Source organism: Xyrauchen texanus, chromosome 15, assembly GCF_025860055.1.
Source record: "Xyrauchen texanus isolate HMW12.3.18 chromosome 15, RBS_HiC_50CHRs, whole genome shotgun sequence".
Taxonomy (NCBI): Eukaryota; Metazoa; Chordata; class Actinopteri; order Cypriniformes; family Catostomidae; genus Xyrauchen; species Xyrauchen texanus.
The window spans coordinates 18,788,463-18,808,034 of NC_068290.1; the positions used below are offsets into that span (position 1 = coordinate 18,788,463).

The 19,572-nt window shown below is 43.0% G+C and overlaps 1 protein-coding gene across 13 annotated transcripts in view; it reads left to right on the plus strand.

Annotated features, from left to right (window-relative positions):
• LOC127655637 (myocyte-specific enhancer factor 2D homolog) overlaps positions 1–19,572 on the plus strand; it is a 108,491-nt gene that overhangs the window by 39,059 nt on the left and 49,860 nt on the right. For all 13 annotated transcript variants that reach the window (XM_052143538.1, XM_052143542.1, XM_052143543.1 and 10 more), the window contains exons 2-3: positions 11,761–12,193; positions 15,063–15,266. In XM_052143538.1, coding sequence (XP_051999498.1) covers positions 12,140–12,193; positions 15,063–15,266 — 258 coding nt within the window. In that variant the 5' untranslated portion in view covers positions 11,761–12,139. The remainder of the gene's footprint in view (positions 1–11,760; positions 12,194–15,062; positions 15,267–19,572) is intronic.

Below are 19,572 nucleotides of genomic sequence, written 5' to 3' on the forward strand. Positions count from 1 at the left end.
GTGAAAATATATATATATATATATATATATATATATATATATATATATATATATATATATATATATATATATACATACATTTTCTTCTCAGTGTCACAACATATTAGTCAGCTGTAGAGGTGACCACTAGCTTGCTTTTACTTTCTTTCTAAATATGAAATGGCTTTTATTGGCCCCAGGACTGCCAGGTTATTGCAGAGCTGTGGTCATGGGGTGCTTTGTGTAGTGCCGATGTAAGGAAACTTTAAATGGTCAAATTAAACAACTCTCTGTCCCAGTTGGTGACCTCCCTGAGCTGGGAAGGTGATGGATTTCTCAGCATTGCTTTGGCCCTGGTCCAAACTGGCATAGTCCCTTATCTCTGAGCCCCAGGCCACTCTGCCTCTAGTTACAGAGAGGGATAACAAAACTGGACTCTCTCACACACACCCTGCAGAGGAGATATGATTACACACACATACACACTTGCACAGAATGCCATATGCCCACACATGGATGAGGGCAGTGAGAGCTTATCCCAGTGGAACACTGGCACTTAAGAGTCCATACTAGAAATGCTGCTGCACAGCTGAAGGGCTCAACAATAAGCATTTTATTCTACTGGTTCGGACAGCAGTAGTTCAGATTTTTAATTGGTAACATTATCAGTGGCCCCACCACTAATACAGATATGGGTCAGGAGCTTCATTTAATGTTCACATCAACCATCAGAATGGGCAAAAATGTGTTCTCAGTTATTTCGACCATGGCATGATTGTTGGTGCCAGATGGGCTAGTTTGAATATTTCTGTAACTGTTGATCTCCTGGTATTTTCACATAAAACAGTCTCTAGAGTTTATTAAGAATTGTGCCAAAAAAAAAAAAAACATCCAGTGAGTGGTAGTTCTGCAGATAGAAACCCCTTGTTGATGAGAGAGGTCAACGTAGAATAGCCAGACTGGTTTGAGCTGACAGAAAGGCTACAGTAACTCAGATAACCCCTCTGTACAATTGTAGTTAGCAGAATATCATCTCAGAATGCACAACATGTCGAACCTTGAGGTAGATGGACTACAACAGCAGAAGACCAAGTTGGGTACTTTATTAGGACCATAGTTTTTCTAATAAAGTGTTCAGTGCGTGTCTATTGATACAGTATGTTATGATTTTATATTTTTCCTTAAATGTTAAGTTTTCTTGAATCTTTACAATAAAGCTATAATATTACATAATGACAGTTGTGAATTCATAAATAGAATTGTGTTGGAAAACAATGGTGAAACAACAGCAATGTTCAATCATAGAAATCCAAATGTTGAAGTTTACAAGGCATAAATATCAATGAACGTAAGGTGTTTTTACTAGCCCAATGGTGGTTATCTGGCCCAAAACTGTCTCGCACTGACCCAAGGCCATCCGTGTTTTTGAGCCTTGCAAGTGTGTTTCAGAGCTGCTTGAAGGTGGAAAAAGTGGAAAGAATTGTTTAATATTGCCAGAGATCTTATATGGTTCTTTTTCACTAGCAGTGTGAGTCTTTGTTGAATAGTGTGAAGTTGTTTATTTGCTTGTTTGTGCAGGCCTGTGTAAATATGTTGTTTTGCTTGTGTTGCATGCTGAAGCCTTGTTCCGCAGGATTTCCTCAGTGGTATGAGCAAAACCACAACTAAAAATTTTAACACCTTACCCTGAATTTGTGTGTGACAGCAGCTCACCTTTGTGCACTTAGATCAGTGAGAAATGCATACTGCTGACGTGTGCATTTATATAGTACTGAAGTTAATTTTTTTTTATATATATATATATATATATATATATATATATATATATATATATATATTAAATATTTTCAGAAGCTTGATTTAATTATCAAGGCAAATCAAGTATTCTGTTCAACTAAAAGGGGATTTCCCATCTAGAAAGCGGAACGAGACCCATGTTATCTCTCTGTTACATTATTAGTTATCTTTATTTTTTATAAGTGGTGCTTGCCAAGCAATATCTTTACTATTGCTCATACTCTGGGTAAGAGATATGCTCAAACCCCTAACTCTTAAGCATTAATAGTTGGTGTGTAACTCATCCCACACTGTGTCCGATTGATATGATTGATTCGCACCACTCATAGTTCTTCAGAATATGTAAAGATTAATTTAAGTTATAATGTCACTCATACAAATGTCTGGCTCTTGTAAGCCTACTTGATAAACTCAGTTCACATTATAAAGGGCAACTCTTGAGATGTATCTCTAACAGTCTAGTGAATTCATAGTCTTAAGAACAGAATTATCGAGCAACAGCGTTATCAAGTACTTCACTGAGTTTTCTGTGGTTGGAGACTCTTGACTGTGAGGAACTGCAGTCTATGGACACTTTCCAGGCCCCTGGTGAAGCGACTAAGATCAGAGCTGGGAATCAGCCCCTCTCAGTGCTCACAGGGTGAAAGGTCACACTCTGATTCTCATTGCTGATAAAGAACCCTTTTCATTGGTTGGCCCCATTGACCAAAGCATGCACAAACTCTTGAGTTGCTTTGAAGTCAAAACTGAGCTTCTAATGGAAGCCTTTTCTATCGACACATCCTCTCCAGTAGGAAAAGGAGAACACTCACGTACCTAAACACGGAGACAAAACTCCACGTTTTAGTGTTAAAGAAGTGTTGAAGCTAGTGAAACTTTGTTCATGCCCAGCAGCTTAGACCCCGTTTAAGAATAAAAAGTGCTTTTTGCCCATTTCTATCACTCAACACAAGAACAAATAAAAAAAAAAAAAACAAGAGTGAATTCCTAAATCATGGAAGTCGTCTCGGTTACCTACGTAACCTCGGTTGTCTCTAGATGAGGGAACGAGTATTGTGTAAGATAGCTTACGCTACGGGAAAGATTAATCTTTTCTGAGATATTGAAGCCAAAAAATTATCCTTAATTTTGTATCATTTGTCAACGCAGTGCAGCAACTGCAGACCTTGAGCGGGCTAGCTAGCGAGCTCATTGGTTGCTCTGCGGCAACTGCTGCAGCCTATAGACAAACTTGCGTGAACTCGCGCCCAATGAGAGGCGCCTGCGCGCTCACTGTCCCAAAGCCCGCCAGAATGGGCGTGGCTAGGGTGCATATAAGCGCAGTTCGTAGGCTGGAACCCTGGTTTTCATTGAATGAAGCGAAAATCGCTCGTGGCGCGAACATGGCCAGCTACGCAATACTCGTTCCCTCATCTAGAGAGAACCGAGGTTACATAGGTAACCGAGATGTTCTCTTACGAGAGGTTCTCTCTTATTGCGTAAGCTAGCTTACGCTACGGGAACCCATTGTCAACGCCGTGCGCGCCAAGCATCCACTGCATGAGCCCCAGGGGGGTGGGGGGACCCGGGGGAGCCCTTGTGAGTGGGGAAATAATATTTGGCCGGCAAGAGTGCGGGTCAGTGTGTGTGTGATACATAAGCACATAGTGGGAAGGGAAAAACAGAGCGGCGGTGCCGGTCTGTGTGGAATGTGTCCCATTAGTGCAGCTCACCAGGGGAGCTGTAGCGTATTAAACCGCTAGTAGTTTTGCCTGCAGAGCGGGCACTTCCAGATTGTAAAATCTGACAAAGGTGGAGGGGGAAGCCCAGCCCGCTGCCACACATATGTCCTGAATGGAAATCCCGCTGGACCATGCCCACGAGGAGGCCATGCCTCTGATGGAGTGAGCCCTAATGCCTAACGGGCATGGCAGGTCTTTCGACGCGTACGCGGCAGCAATAGCGTCCACTATCCATCTAGACAGTGTCCGTTTCGAGGTGGCGAGACCCTTGGTGCGCCCTCCGAACGAAACGAAAAGCTGCTCAGCGCATCTGAAAGAGGCGGAGCGCGCAGTATACAATCTCAGTGCTCTGACTGGGCAAAGGAGATTTGTGTCGCGTTCGCTATCGGATGCTGGCAGAGCCGATAGGGAAATAATCTGTGCTCTGAAAGGAGTACCGATCACCTTGGGGACATAGCCGTGTCTAGGCTTTAAAATGACCTTGGAGTCACTTGGGCCAAACTCCATACACGCAGCGCTGACAGACAGCGCGTGAAGGTCTCCCACACGTTTAACTGATGACAGGGCAGTCAGAAAAATGGTTTTGAGTGAAAGGTATTTCAAATCCACGGATTCAAGTGGTTCGAAAGGGGGGGCTTTCATAGCTTCGAGAACTACAGAAAGATCCCAGATAGGAACCGATGTGGGGCGCGGGGGGTTCATCCTTCTAGCTCCCCTGAGGAAGCGGATGACCAGCTCGTTTTTTTCCCTGTGACTGGCCGTGCAGGGGTTCGGTGAACGCCGCGACGGCCGCCACGTACACTTTGAGCGTGGATGGGGATCTGCCCTTATCCAACAGCTCTTGTAAAAACACGAGCAGTGACGACACCCCACATGTCCGTGGGTCCAGGTCTATCTTGGTGCACCATTTTGAAAACACCGACCATTTGGATGCATAGAGTCTTCTCGTGGAAGGGGCTCTAGCGTGTATGATAGTGTTCATTACTCCTTCTGGCAAAGCGACGGGTAGTCGTTGATCACCCACGCGTGCAGCGCCCAGCGCTCTGGGTGGGGATGCCAGATCGTGCCGCGAGCTTGAGAGAGGAGATCTGCTCTCACTGGGATGAGCCACGGGGCTGTCAGTGACAGCTGCGTAAGCTCCGGGAACCATGTCTGATTCTCCCAGCGCGGGGCTATGAGGAGCACCGAGTGACGCGTTTCCCTGATCCTCTGCATTATCTGTGGCAATAGCGAGACGGGAGGGAAGGCGTAAAGCGTCGCGGTTGGGCCAGTCCTGGGCCAGCGCGTCCTCGCTTCGAGAAAAATACTGGGCAGTGAGAGTTCTCTTCTGACGCGAAGAGGTCTATCTCTGCTCTGCCGAATATTTGCCATAATTTCTGGACTGTTTGAGCGTGCAGGGACCATTCCCCTGGGGGAACATTGTCTCTGGACAGTCTGTCTGGGCCGTCGTTCAGGTGGCCTGGCACGTGCGTCGCCCTCAGCGAGCGCAGGTGGCCCTGGGACCAACTTAGTATGCGTTTTGTCAGATGGAAGAGGTTCCTGGATCTGACACCGCCCTGACGGTTTAGATAGGATACCACAGATCTGTTGTCCGAACAGACCAGGACGTGGTGACCCTGAATGACCGGGAGGAAGCGCAGAGCGCGTACTCGACCGCTATCATTTCCAGAAAATTTATGTGAAGGAGCTTTTCCTGAACTGACCATAGGCCGAAAACCGGCGAGCCCTCGCAGACCGTGTCCCAACCCGTGTTGGACGCGTCTGTCGAGATGACTTTTCGGCGAGATACAGCTCCCATCGTCACTCCCCGCTGATACCATTCGGCCACCGTCCAAGGCTGCAGAGCTGATATACAGGTCTGAGTCACTCTGATCGGCTGGCGGCCTGTGGCCCACGCCCGGCGAGATGCACGGGTGTTTAGCCAATGCTGAAGCGGGCGCATGCACAGTAAACCCAGCTTAAGTACTGCTGCGGCTGAGGCCATGTAACCTAACACTCTCTGAAATTTTTTCAGAGGCGTGAGGCTGTTCATCTGACGCCACCGTGTAGATAAGCGAGCCGTCATTGCCACAGAGTCTAGTTCTATTCCAAGGAAGGAAATTGCCTGACTGGGCTGTAGTGAGCTCTTGGTCCAATTGACTGCAAGACCCAGACTGTTCAGATGACTGAGGAGAACTGTCCTGTGAGACAGAAGCTCCGTATGTGACTGTGCCAAAATCAGCCAATCGTCCAAATAGTTCAGAATTCGCAAGCCCTGACTCCGCAGGGGTGCGAGCGCCGCATCCATGCACTTTGTGAAAGTACGGGGTGCTAAGGACAGGCCGAACGGAAGGACGGTGTATTGATAAACCTGACCGTCGAGGCGAATCTCAAGAATGGCCTGTGACGGGATTTATCTGAATCTGAAAATAGGCATCTTTCAGATCGAGAGAAATAAACCAGTCCCCTGGCGCACATGCGCGAGGAGTTTCCTGATTGTAAGCATTTTGAACGGTCTTTTGCAAGCACCTTGTTCAAAACCCTGAGATCTAATATTGGTCTGAGGCCGCCGTCTTTCTTGGGGACAAGAAAATAACGGCTGTAAAACCCCGACTCGCTCAGTGAAGGCAGCACTCTCTCTATGGCCCTTTTGCACAGAAGGTTTGCTATTTCTGAACAAAGCATGCAGGCTGCTTCCGTGTTCACAGTAGTTTCGAGCCGCGCCCTGAAGCGGGGAGGGCGGCGATCGAACTGTAGCAAATAGCCCTGTTTTATTGTGCTTAACACCCATTTGCATATCCCTGGGATAGCTTCCCACGCTTTGAAGCGTAACGCTAGAGGGTGAATGGCCGAGTCGCCCTGATTGCCGTACACAGCGGGCTGAACAGAATGTGTGAGCCGCTTATTGTGCTTATGCATGACTGCTCGCAGACAGCAGGGACATGCTGTTCTGTGAGTGACTTCCCGATTGAGATGAATGCGGAAAGAGTCACATCTGTTAAGTGATGCGCGAGCATAGTCACGGGCACGGGACTTACACATAGAGAGGTGTTTGCTGGCCGTGTGACAGAGCGGGCAGAGAGGGGACGCGCGCACGGGCTCGTGGGCGCGTTTATTGACTCTAACACTCGAGCGGGCTGTGCCCGCTTTATGTGAGTGTGCTCTGAAAGGAACACGGGAAGTGTAATGCTTGTGTGTAGGGGTGAACACTGGATTGTGGGCACATTTTCTACGCATAAGACATGTTTGCTCTCTGATAGGGACACGGGAATTGTAATGCTTGTGTGTAGGGGTGAACACTGGATTGTGGGCACATTTTCTACACATAAAACATGTTTGCTCTTTACAAGATCTTTTTGTGTCGCCGTGAAAACGGCGTTTGAGTGCAGCCAAGCGGGTAGTAACACTGGCTTGTTGGCTGCTGAATTCACCACTGTAGTAGCCTGAGAGAAGGGGACTGACAGGGGGCGAAGCTTTGACGGTGGTCCGGCCGCGGCGGGACTGAGCCGTCGTTTTTTCAACAAAGCTAGGAGGACTTCGGTTGTTCAGGTTTCAGCGCAATCTTAGGCCGAGGCCCGCGGGGGGGCGGCTGTCTGCGGCGGCTGTCTGAGCGCGATCTGGGGCGGCCGCCCTGTCGACGCTGGGAAGACTGGCTTTGTTGAGCTGGGTGCTGTGAAGATGCTCGTGCAGGAGGCTGGTTACGTGGGCGGCCTGCAGAGGAGCTAGCGCGGCGAGGCAGGAAGAGATTCATGGCTTGGGTGGCTTTCTGGACTTCCGAAAAACGGTCAACAATTCCACTTACCGCGGAACCGAAGAGACCGGACGGAGAGAGGGACGCGTTGAGGAACGTGGAGCGCTCAGCTTCCCCCATGTCGGCTAGCGTTAGCCACAGGTGTCTCTCGGTTACAGTCAGCGAGGCCATGCACTTCCCTAGGGCTTGAGCTGCAGCTTTGGTGGCGCGAAGGGCGAGGTCCGTCACGCTCCTTAGATCTGCAACAGCCTCTGGGTGCCTGCCTTTCTCATCCCATTCCCGAAGAAGGTCCGCTTGGAGGATCTGCAATACGGCCATGGAATGCAGAGCAGATGCGGCTTGGCCGACGGCGGAATAGGCGTGGCCAACACAGGCGGAAGTAGTTCTGCAGGCCTTAGACGGGAGCACTGGCTTAGACCGCCATCTCACGGAGGGCGGGCAAAGGTGTGCTGCTACCGAATCCTCGACCGGGGGGATGGAAGAGTAGCCCTTCTCGGTGGCGCCGTCCACTGAAGCGAGAGAGATGGAGACGTGGGATCGAATCCTTGCCGAGAGAGGCGCGTTCCACGATTTAGAGAGCTCGGCGTGGAGTTCCGGCAGGAAGGGAGTGGCCCGGGCCGCGGGCGCCGCGCAGTGACGGCTTTGAAAAAAGCAGCCGTCGAGTCTGTTGGGAGCCTGCTCAGGGGGCGGTGACCACTCGAGCCCGAGGCGGTCGACGGCCTGTGTGAGGAGGCGTATCAGTTCCCCTTCGACTCCGGCGCGGATCCTGCTGGATTCCTGGGCCGATGAGGAGGCTTGTGACCACTCCTCGCTGTCCGAAGCCATGATGGAACAGCAGCCCTTGTCCTCCGCCTCGCTCTCCGAGGTGGCAGCAGTGCGGCCGCTCGGCGGCAACTGCGCGCCCCGGGGGGGCAGGGAGGGTGAACGCGATGCTCGAGGGAGAGGCTCCGGCGAGACAGTCGCTTCTAAACCCGGTTCCGGCTGCCTTTGGGAGCGGCGCTTCTTCCGGCGCGGCGAAACAGAAGGCGGCGCGGCGGCTTCGGTCCTGAGCGCTTCCAGTCGAGCCCGCAGGGTCGACATCGGAAGCTCCTCGCAGAGCGCAGATGATGTGGCGGTCTCCGGCGCTGAGAGGGGTGCGGCATGAACCGCAGGTGCGAGGCATCTTTAAAAAGACGCTCGTGCTCTTTTGTGAAGTTCACCGAGGAACTAGTTTGCTTTAAAAAGGATACGTCGCCGGATGGCGTAGCTCGCAGGATGGCTGAAGGTGGCGGCGGCCGGCTTCTTCGAGCGCTGTCCAAGCTTGCTTGATGCCCCTCGAACGGCGACGCGGTTTCAGAGATGCGAAGAGCTTCGCTGAAGAGATGAAAATCAGGGTTCCAGCCTACGAACTGCGCTTATATGCACCCTAGCCACGCCCATTCTGGCAGGCTTTGGGACAGTGAGCACGCGGGCGCCTCTCATTGGGCGCGAGTTCACGCAAGTTCGTCTATAGGCTGCAGCAGTTGCCGCAGAGCAACCAATGAGCTCGCTAGCTAGCCCGCTCAAGGTCTGCAGTTGCTGCACTGCGTTGACAAATGATACAAAATTAAGGATAATTTTTTGGCTTCAATATCTCAGAAAAGATGAATCTTTCCCGTAGCGTAAGCTAGCTTACGCAATACGAGAGAACCTCTCGTAAGAGAACTTAGTCAGTTGTCCCTTTATCAAACAAGAACTCTGAAGTTATCTGAGTAGAACTAGTGTTGTTATGGCATTAAGCACATGCTAAAGAAGACATATGATTAGCAGTTTTCTTTCTGTGTTGACGTATTACATTACGAAGGGCTTGTCCTTTTTGTTTTTATAACAGCCAAAAGGATTTGGTCTTATCACAGTTATGAACCATGATTTTCTACTTGCTAGTTGGTTGTAGGGGAAGAGCATCTCATTCTAGAGAGCTTTTGATTGGACAGAAATATGTGTAGTGCAAGATTAGTCATCAAAATGTTTGGTCTGTTTTCCCAAAAGGGAAAGACTGTAAAGAGTGTATATCATTTTATTTTGTCAACTTTTACGAGTACACCAGTATGGACAGTATATTAGGGATGGCGATAAAACAATATTAATTTTTATCGCAAAATTATTTTTTTTTATATCAATGATATACTTAAGTAATTTGCTGTATTTAGCCTATGTTCTACATCTAGACAGTCGGGTCAGGTGTGTGTCGCTAAAAACGCAAGCAATTCGGCAAAGGTATACACACAACTCACTAACTGAATCGCAATCATGAAATCAGCATGTGAGGAAGTATTAGCTGTCATTGAAACTGGCAATGAGAATCTGTAGCTGCTTGGTTGCAGGTAGTTATCCGGCTAATATATCATTGTGTATCAAACAGGACAGCACTGACAATGCAATACAGCTATCGACTGAACACAACAACAATTTAGTCATCAACATCACTGCTGTTTATTTCTGTACTATTTAGTTAAGTGTTTTTTCATGATCCATAATGCTGTCACAGGCAAGAAAGTTTTTTTTTTTTTGTTATGTTTATTGGCAGTTGGCAATCCAATTTATGGTGTATTACTGCAACCTACTGAGCTGGAGTGTGGAGCGTCACAGTCTTTTGGTGGAGTCAAACGTCAGGCAAAATTTGAAAATCAAACACACCTGATGTAGGATTAAATACTAAACTGAGTGTACTTTAAAGGTAGTTTACCATCTGGAGTTTACTTGTAAACAAACAATTAATGTTTAATTCTTGAGGTCTAACAAACATGTGGAATGCATTTCCTCCCCCATTAATATTATGAAATGTATATTGTGATAAATATTGATATCGAACGTTATGTTTTTTGCCATATCGCCCAGCAGTAATGTACAGATTGCCTCAAAGCTAATGGACATGCTTTGTTTCCTGATATATAAGGGCTTTTATATATTGAATTGAATTTACATGAATCAAGTGTATAACTTTTTTGTCTGAATATTTAATACAAAAGAAAAATACAAATTAAAGTTCAGGCAGTCATGTGGGGGGTGGGGGGTGTATACAGTCTAGATGTGTATATATATATATATAGAAATCTTTTTTAAGGTCTCGGTTGTTTTTCAGTTCAAGGCAGAGATAATAATAGCATGTTTTAAAATTAGCCTTCTTGGCCCATATGACAATTCTTAGGCAGCAGTAAATGCAGCTATTCGTTCACACATGCACACACACTGGTGCTGTGTCACATTCACAGGCATCTGTTCTCATTGTCTTTTTTATCTTGTTTTTTTATTATAACACTCGAAAATCACTTTACCTTTAAATGCGTCTAATATTCATGTTGATGAGACATGTGAATGGGAGGCTAGGAGTGAGTGAACACTCAGAGTACTTCTGGATTACACACTCCAGCAGCAGGTGTTTACCCTGCAGGTGAAGATGTTTTAGCTCTGTAAACGACATCAGTGTCAGCGGTTTGTGAATGAGAACACATAATCACACTCCCGAGCACTGTCTGGATGCAGAAGGGGATAGCCTAGCCATCTATGTTGCAGCTGTTCCCTGGCAAAAATAAACCTTAAGGTCTTTTTATGCCACCATGTGGCTTTTAGCTTTCCTTTTAACTTTGAAGCCATTCATATGTTAGTGTACTGCAGATTATAGCAGATTAACGCATTGAAAATGTCTTTTCTTCCTGGAAAACAAGCCTAAATTATTGATGACTCATCCTACGCAACACAGATCCACTCTGGCCAATCAAATACTGTCATGAGAGTGTCATTCCCCTATAGTTTCAATATGGCCAGCCCCAACTTCCCACTTTCATCAACTGTCCAACGTGGTCTTCTGCTGTTATAGCCCATTTGCCTCAAGGTTTGACTTGTTGTTCATTCTGAAATGCTATTCTGCTCACTAAAACGGTACAGGTGGTTATCCAAGTTACCATAGCCTTTCTGTCAGCTCGAATCAGTCTGAACTGCTGCTCACTGTTTTTTTGTTTTTGGCACCATTCTTAGTAAACTCTAGGGACTGTTGTGCATGAAAATTCCAGGAGATCAGCAGTTACAGAAATACTCAAACCAGCCTGTCTGGCACCCACAATCATGTCACGGTCGAAATCACTGAGATTAAATTTTTCCCCAATTCTGATGGTTGAGGTGAACATTAACTTGAAGCTCCTGACCTGTATCTGCATGATTTTATGCACTGCATTGCTGCCAAACGATTGGCTGATTAGATAATCACATTAATTTGTAGGTGTACAGGTGTACCTAATATAGTGCTCAGTGAGTGTATATCAACACAGGAAAGAAAATGTCCAGCAATATAATGGGGTCTTAAAGCTGAAATCCACCATTACATTGACTTTAAATGCAGATGAGTAACATAAAAATAATAATGCTGGAGTATTTAACAGTCTCACTGACAGTTTCATTTGGCCTTATCCCATAAAATAATTAATAAAAGGTAACAAAGAGTATGACTGAAATTCTTTTGTAACTGTAATTTGTCACACCAGTTTTATTTCTAAGTTCTGTCTCTCTTTTCTTTCACAGAATTCATCACAAGCCCACCATCATTAACATCATATTATTTTTCCGGAGGGGTTGGATATCAGAACAGACACCTGTTGGATGATTTCCACCCTGAGCAGACCATGATCTGAAGGCCCTACCAGGAGGCCACACTTTATTTCCTTCCTTCCTTCATTCCTTTTTTTTATCAGAGGAGGATACGGGTGAGCCCAGCTGCCTTAGACAGGTGGAAAACAGTGAGAGAGAGACTCTCTCACACACGCATCTTCATACACAGAGGCGATTAGTCGCCGTTAGTGCTCTTGTGACTGCCTCGAGACAACCTAAATTTTGACTTCTGACCTCACCTCACCACACCCTCAACCTTGCCCCCACCCCTGCTCTGCCAATCACAGCAGCCATGGGGAGAAAAAAGATCCAAATTCAGCGAATCACAGATGAGCGTAACAGACAGGTGAGTGCAACTGTGCACATTTTTTAGTTCAGAAATCTACATTTATGGAGTCAGTGCAGGATAAATCATTTCAGTTCGAAAACACAACTGGGAAAAAAAAATTGGTTTTAATTAGCCGAATCAAATCTTTCTGAACAAACACCAGAGATCCCAGAAGGGTTTTTTTGTGGCATTTGAATTTAATTCATTCTAATTGGTTCTGACTCTTGTGAGTTGTCTTAACTTACATCTGTAATTTAGACCTCTTACATAAGATAAACAGAGCAATGTATAAAGTAAATCAGATCATGCACCTCTAATGCCTCAAGTTGGTTTCCATTGATTTAAATAGAAGTGTGTAATTTTTTTGATGCTGAAATACTTTTTCCCATTCCAGCTTAATGTGCAGAGACAACTATAAGACATTCGTAGGTTGACTTTCCACTGTGGCTCTGATATGCTTTCAAAACATTGCTGTTTGTTTGAATGCCAGCTTCTGGCTCAACTTGAAGTTGAGTTTGGGGTGGGACTGCCTGCTAGCTTAAACAATGGCAAAAGGAGGGAAATGTTTTTAAAACCTGTTTGGAAACCATTTGTTTTTAAATAACAATACCTAATAAACAATATGTACCTAACTGTATTCTGCATATTTGACCCACATGCATTCTAGGATGGAAATCTAGATATAGGGTTTAACTAGATTTTGACTGTATTTTACTTCTTGAATTTAAGATTTTGAATTTACTTAAATCTACAGTGGCTGTTTGTTTTTAGTAAACAACATTCTTTTAAGCTATTTCATAGCAAATACATAAATATTATGTATTATTTAGTGCTGAAAAATATTGAGTTTTTAGCTATAATGTCCAACCCTAGAATTAGTCAGAAGCTCTGCCCACTTCTTTCCCTGCTAATGTTTAAGACACTAGAGAGGTGAATGTTAGCTGTTTATATTTTTTCTAGTGACAGTGGAGGTGTTAGAGTTGTGCTGATGGGTGTAATCACTTTCTTACTTGACCAGGTGTTCCTACTCAACCTGCTTCGCTGTGTCAGCGTTCTTTTCCTCTTTCAGGTGTGCCTGACTAACCATATCTTCAACAAAGTTGCAAAATGTCTTTTTGTGTACTTTTTCTGACCCAGATTTGGCCTAAACGTGTACAAAATATAATTTTTATTTGAGATGTTCCTTTGGAAATTATCTGGCATTCCAAATCTTGTCGTCCTGACCTCCCTGTGATGTAAAGCAGTTATTCTGGTAATTAAAGAATGCAGCAGTGTGAGAAGGGCATGTGAACTGCAGCAAAAAAACATGCTCTGTGTTTTTACTTTAACGAAAGGTCTTTAATTATGAAACTCCAATGCATCCAGGCAGGTCTGTAGGAGCTAGCACTGTGAAATCCAGCACTCTCATAGAGAGACGGCAGCAGGTGAGAGAGTGCATTTGAGTCCGTGGGTGGTAAAGGTCAGTAGGTAAGCATTCATCCCTGAGGTTAATTGGATTGAGAGAGGAATGGAGAGAAGTCAGGTCGGTGTCTCTATCTCCTGCCTGTCAACATACTTTGCAGTGATAAAGTTCGGTTCTCTTGTTGCCATTGGTTACCTGCGATTTCTATTTTTGATGGCAATTACGTTGCTGGTGTTTATCCTGGTGCTGATGTGGAGAGAGAGGGAACATCAGCTCACTGATTGTTGAGGTGGAGGAGATTCTTACACCTATTGGAAAAGGGCTTTTATTTACTGAGATTAAATCACTGTCTGCATGCAGTTTTGAGCTCTTAACATTAAGGAGACTTGGTTTTGAAAAGAAAACTTTCTGTCCGTAAACTTAATTTGTCTTTAGGTGACGCTTGTGGCAGTAGGGTGTCATCTTGTTTGCAGAGACTGTAGAAAGGAATTCTACAGTGAAAGTTTCTTTGTCTTGTTTTCATTCCAAAAATATGTGAACAAAGTCCACATTTTGTTTATTTGTGGTTTATCAAAATGTGAAAAAGAAAGATAATATAAGAAAGATGATGTTTTGGTTTTTCAAATTTAAAAGAAATGGGCAAAAGCAAGTTTTTTGTTTCTTTGTTTTAAGAAATGGAAACATTTGAAATCTGCCCTTTTTTTCCTCAAGTTTTTTTGCTTATGATTATAAAATGATTATGCTGCTTCAATATTTGAATTGATTATGTGGGTGGACCTGAACTGTACCTGTCATCTCTTTAATTTACAGTAGTTTTTCAATTTCAAACCCAAAAATTAATAAACGTAATGAACAAGGACTCTACACAGCCCTTTATAGACATGTTCAAAGAAAGTATCTTGAATATGAGTTTGTTTTCATTTTTTACAGATTCACTTATTTAAGCATGTTTAGGTGTATTTACAGGATAGTGAAGCAGAAGTGTTTAATTTTTACACCACAAGTGTCACAAAACATGTATTACAAAAAATTATAGTCAGTTTTCTTGAAGACTCTAGTCTTTTATAAGATAGTCCTACCCCAGTGTTTCAGGGTGGTCGAAATACTTAAACAAACAGAGCAATGTTTTCATTGCGCCACAGAGCCACATTGTTTACACTAAACCTAAAAATGTATTACTTATAGTTGTCTCTGTTGTTAAACCAGGATAGGAAAAAGTATTTGAACAAAACTGTTAAATTGCACACTTCAGCTTTAAGAATGGATTTATTTATGTATTTATTTGTTGAAGATCATGCATTTTGTCATTGTCAGTAGTCTTTATGGAGTGACTGTCTATGCAATTACATAGTTTATATAACAACTGTGTTATGATGAGGACAGACAATGTCACAATCACAAATTTCACCTTCTGTAACATCTACTGTGGAAATTGTCACAGTCTATCACATAGTCTCACATCCCTCTGTCTCTCTCTCTCCACAGGTGACCTTCACCAAACGGAAGTTTGGTCTGATGAAAAAGGCTTACGAGCTAAGTGTGTTGTGTGATTGCGAGATTGCCCTCATTATTTTCAATCACTCAAACAAGCTCTTCCAGTATGCCAGCACTGACATGGACAAAGTACTACTTAAATACACGGAGTACAATGAGCCGCACGAAAGCAGGACTAATGCAGACATCATTGAGGTAATACAGACACAGACACTGAGACACAGACGCATAAGACATGCAAGCCTACCACGAATACTCCTCATTTCAGTTCGAGGACAAATATATGGAGTTTGTTTTGTTTGATAGTATTATTAAGCCGCTTGTCCTATGTAGGGTGCTTGAGCCTATCCCAGCTGTCTCTGGCCAAAAATATAAACAAAAATAACTTGCAAATAATTTCTGTGGCAGTACCATAATACAATGATGTAATACCATGCCGTTTTGCTAAACAGTGGTCTCAAAGTATTTGGACACTAAAACATACATTTTAAAATGTTGGAACGACACTTGTTAATCTGCTAGGACATATGTGTGAAATTGGGAGGAAATGACTTCATGCATCCGCTAAAATATCACTTGACACCAAATGGTTAAAGATAATTGCAAAAATGGCTCATTTGTTTGCAATAGATACTAAACATCAAACAAAGAGGCATTTGCAATGACATTCAGAGATTTGAAAGTGTGACTTAAGTTTTCAAAAGTTCCCAAATAATACTTAGGGCCACTGTATAGCATGATACTGCATATTCATACATATTATGGTTCTTATATGGTGTGCCATAAATGCAGTACACTTCATTCTTCAAGAGATGACAAGGCTATGCTAAGCTAAATATCCAGCCATAGAGTGTATGTGGGTGAAAGAGTGTGTTTGTGAAGTAATTTTTATTTGTATAGCGCCTTTCACAACACACATCGTTTCAAAGCAGCTTTACAGAAGATCAGGTATTAACAGAAGATAAAACTGTAATATCTATAATGTCTTAGAGTCATCATTGTGTAGTTTGTTAAAATACGATTGTGAATTGTGTTTGAAAATAAGTAATTAAAAAATAATTGTATTAATAACCCCAGTGAGCAAGCCGAAGGCGACTGTGGTAAGGAACACAAAACTCCATAAGATGTTGGTTAATGGAGAAAAATAACCTTGGGGGAAACCAGACTCACTGTGGGGGCCAGTTCCCCTCTGGCTAACATCATGAATATAATGCCAATATTACTTATGTATAGTGCAAGTCATGGTTTAAAAAGTGTTAAGGGTCAGTGTTTCTACAAAGATTTTGTGCGAACTGTAAGATTAATGACTAATGACTTTGAAGTCCATCCTGGATTAACTGCAGAAGTTCAATGCAATTGTCCTTGTTAGTTGGTTGATGAAGGGTTTTATTTGCAATTAATTGATAGTCTAATGTATTCCATTTCAAGAGTGTTGTCCTTCATTAGACTGAGGTGATGCAGGCAGAGATCAGTTAGGTGCATCGCAGTTCAACCTGACCGGTAATTTCGGTGAAGTCTATCCTAAATCCAAGGTTTAGGCAATGGCATATGAAGTATCCCATGTCTTATGGTTAGAGCTGGCATCAGTTCATCCACTGAAGTCCATCATAATAGACTTAAGTGATGTTTGGCTGGCACCGGCTGCTATTAGTCATCATCACACAGCGACACATAGCAGTGGAGTCCAACACGAAGCAGGAATGGAGCTGGATCCAGCCGGTTCTGGACAGGGAAACAAATTAAATAATATTAGCATAGATGCCATTCAATTTATTTATTGAGTTATAGATCATAATCACTGTTTCTGGTTCTGGCAGACCTAACTAAAGCAGCCTAATTGTTAGTTGATGGATAAATTAGGTGTATGCCTGTCTAAATAGATGAATCTTTAGTCTAGACTTACACTGAGTGAGTTTGTCTGCATCTTGAACAGTGTTAGGGAGACTATTCCATAGTTTAGGAGCCAAATATGAAAAGGAACTACCTCCTTTTGTGGATTTTGATATTCTAGGAACTATTAACAGGCCAGAATATTTATTTATTTATTCATTTTTTTTAACAATACAGAAACATTGTTACAGTTTCAAGCAACCGATGCTCCACATACAGGTTTTGCAGCCCCAGTCCCTGGTTAGGCTTTTTTAACAACAATAAAACAATAATCACACAAAAAAACTAAGCAAAAAGTAAAAAATATAACAATAATAAAAGAAATCTGAGACTGTGCACAACCATCAGTGTTCACAAACCTGCTTTTGTTTGAACCACTTTTTAAGATTTATTGTTGCGATCGTAATGAACGTGATGGAATAGAGCATGGTAGAAGGTCACTTAAGTACTGCAGAGCTTGACCATTCAAATCTTTGTATGTAGTTAACAGAATCTTTTAATTAATACAAAATTTAACAGGTAGCCAATGTAACGATGACAAAATGGAGCTAATATGATCATATTTCTTGGTGCTCGTCAGCACTCTGAACCAATTGAAGTTTATTTATTGATCTTGCTGGACATCCTCCCAGTAATTCATAACAATATTCTAGTCTTGAGGAGGGCAAAAGAATAGTTCTAACTGAACAATAGCATGGTGTAGATTGAGTAACATTAGCTGATCGCAGCATACAAGAGATAAGGTAATGATCCGAGATGTCATCGCTCTGCGGCAATATTTCTACATTATCAACATCATCTCCATATGACAGAATTAAATCTAATGTATGATTATGGCGATGAGTTGGTCCTGTTACATTTTGTCTGACTCCAAGAGAGTTGAGGATATCGATAAATGCTAATCCCAATGAGTCATTTTCATTATCTATGTGAATGTTGAAGTCACCAACAATTAAAGCTCTATCTACAGTAACTACAAGATTTGATTAAAAAAAATGCAAATTCACCAAGGAAATCAGAATAAGGCCCAGGTGATCTACATACTGTTTCAAGGGTAAAAGACGACAGTTTTTTTATTTATATCTGACAGTGTCACATTAAGCATTATTAGTTCAAAAGACTTAAATTTATATCTTGTCCTCTGAGTAACACCAAAAACTTCACTGTAAATTGTACCAACACCTTTAGATAACGCTCATGTTTATAACAATAACCTGGGGGAATAGATTAATTTACTATCTATGAATTCACTAATATATTAATCCGGTTTAAGCCAGGTTTCAGTCAAACAGAGTGCATCCAAACTACGATCTGTAATAATTTAATTTACATTTAGTGCTTTGGTAGAAAGAGCTCTATAGCTCTTTCTGTAGCCCTATCTTTATATGATCTTTATTTTTAATTTGTTTTTTTGTTTTTTCAAGTTTGACCTTACTCAAATTTTTCTAAATGTTTTATTTAGGGTTTTGTGTTTGGTAGTTCGGGAACAGGCACAGTCTCTATAAGATATCTAGGTGATACAGTTTCTATGTGTTGTAGTTTATGTGACCTGTGTGAAGTCTCAAGGCAGCTTGAAGACGTTCTGATTAACCAGTTTATCTGCTTCTTGACCTGGGCCCCAGTTAGTCAAATACTATCATTATTAATTCTATGAGCCAAACTACTAGAGAGGAGAGGAGCACCTTCCCTCTCTTTAGCAGATCAGATCTACCCCAAAAACACTTCCAATTGTCTATAAATCTTATTCTATTCTCCAGACACCACTCAAGACATCCAGCCATTCAGTGACACTAATCTATTATAAACCTTGTCACCATGATGAGCAGGGTGGGGGCCAGAGCATATTACAGTGTCTGACATAGTTTTTGCAAATCTGCACACCTCTTTAACATTATCTCTAGTGATTTCCGACTGGCAAAGCCAGACATCATTAGTGCCGACATGAAAAACAATTTGAGAAAATCTACGTTTAGCATTAGCCAGCACATGTAAATTTGATTTGATATCAGACGCTCTGGCACCCGAAATGCATTTAACAATAGTGGCTGTAGTCTCTATTTCCATATTCCTTACAAAAAATCTCCAGAATGTGTGTCTTGAGCAGCCTGAATGGTGGTTTCAGATACTTGTGGGTCTCTATAAGATGCTGGCCAACTGCCTGGACAATGGTGGGACAGGAGAATTAGGGACAGCTGCACCCTCTACCTCCTTCTGCCTTTGGCCAGAGACAGAAAGTGGCTTTCACACAAACACACACAAGGTGCCCATCCGGTGCCCATCCCATTCAGCACAAGATGGCGACTGTTTGTGCATGGCATGTTGTTTTGGGGTGCATACTGTCAGTGCCAGCTGAAGAGTATCTCAGATAACACAGCTTGAAAGCTGCTTAAATTACTGTTATAATTGTGAGATTGTGCTAAGTATATTTGACGTGAAAGTTTTAGCAGTGTCAGGTGATGTGCTATAATTAATCTAAAACACTATTTTATTTCCTATTTTAAACAATTTCAAAACCGTTTTTATTATCTCATATTGATTGAGAGAGGATGTATAATATTTGTAATAAAAAAAAAAAAAACATCTTTGTTAAATAGTAGGAACATTAAATTAG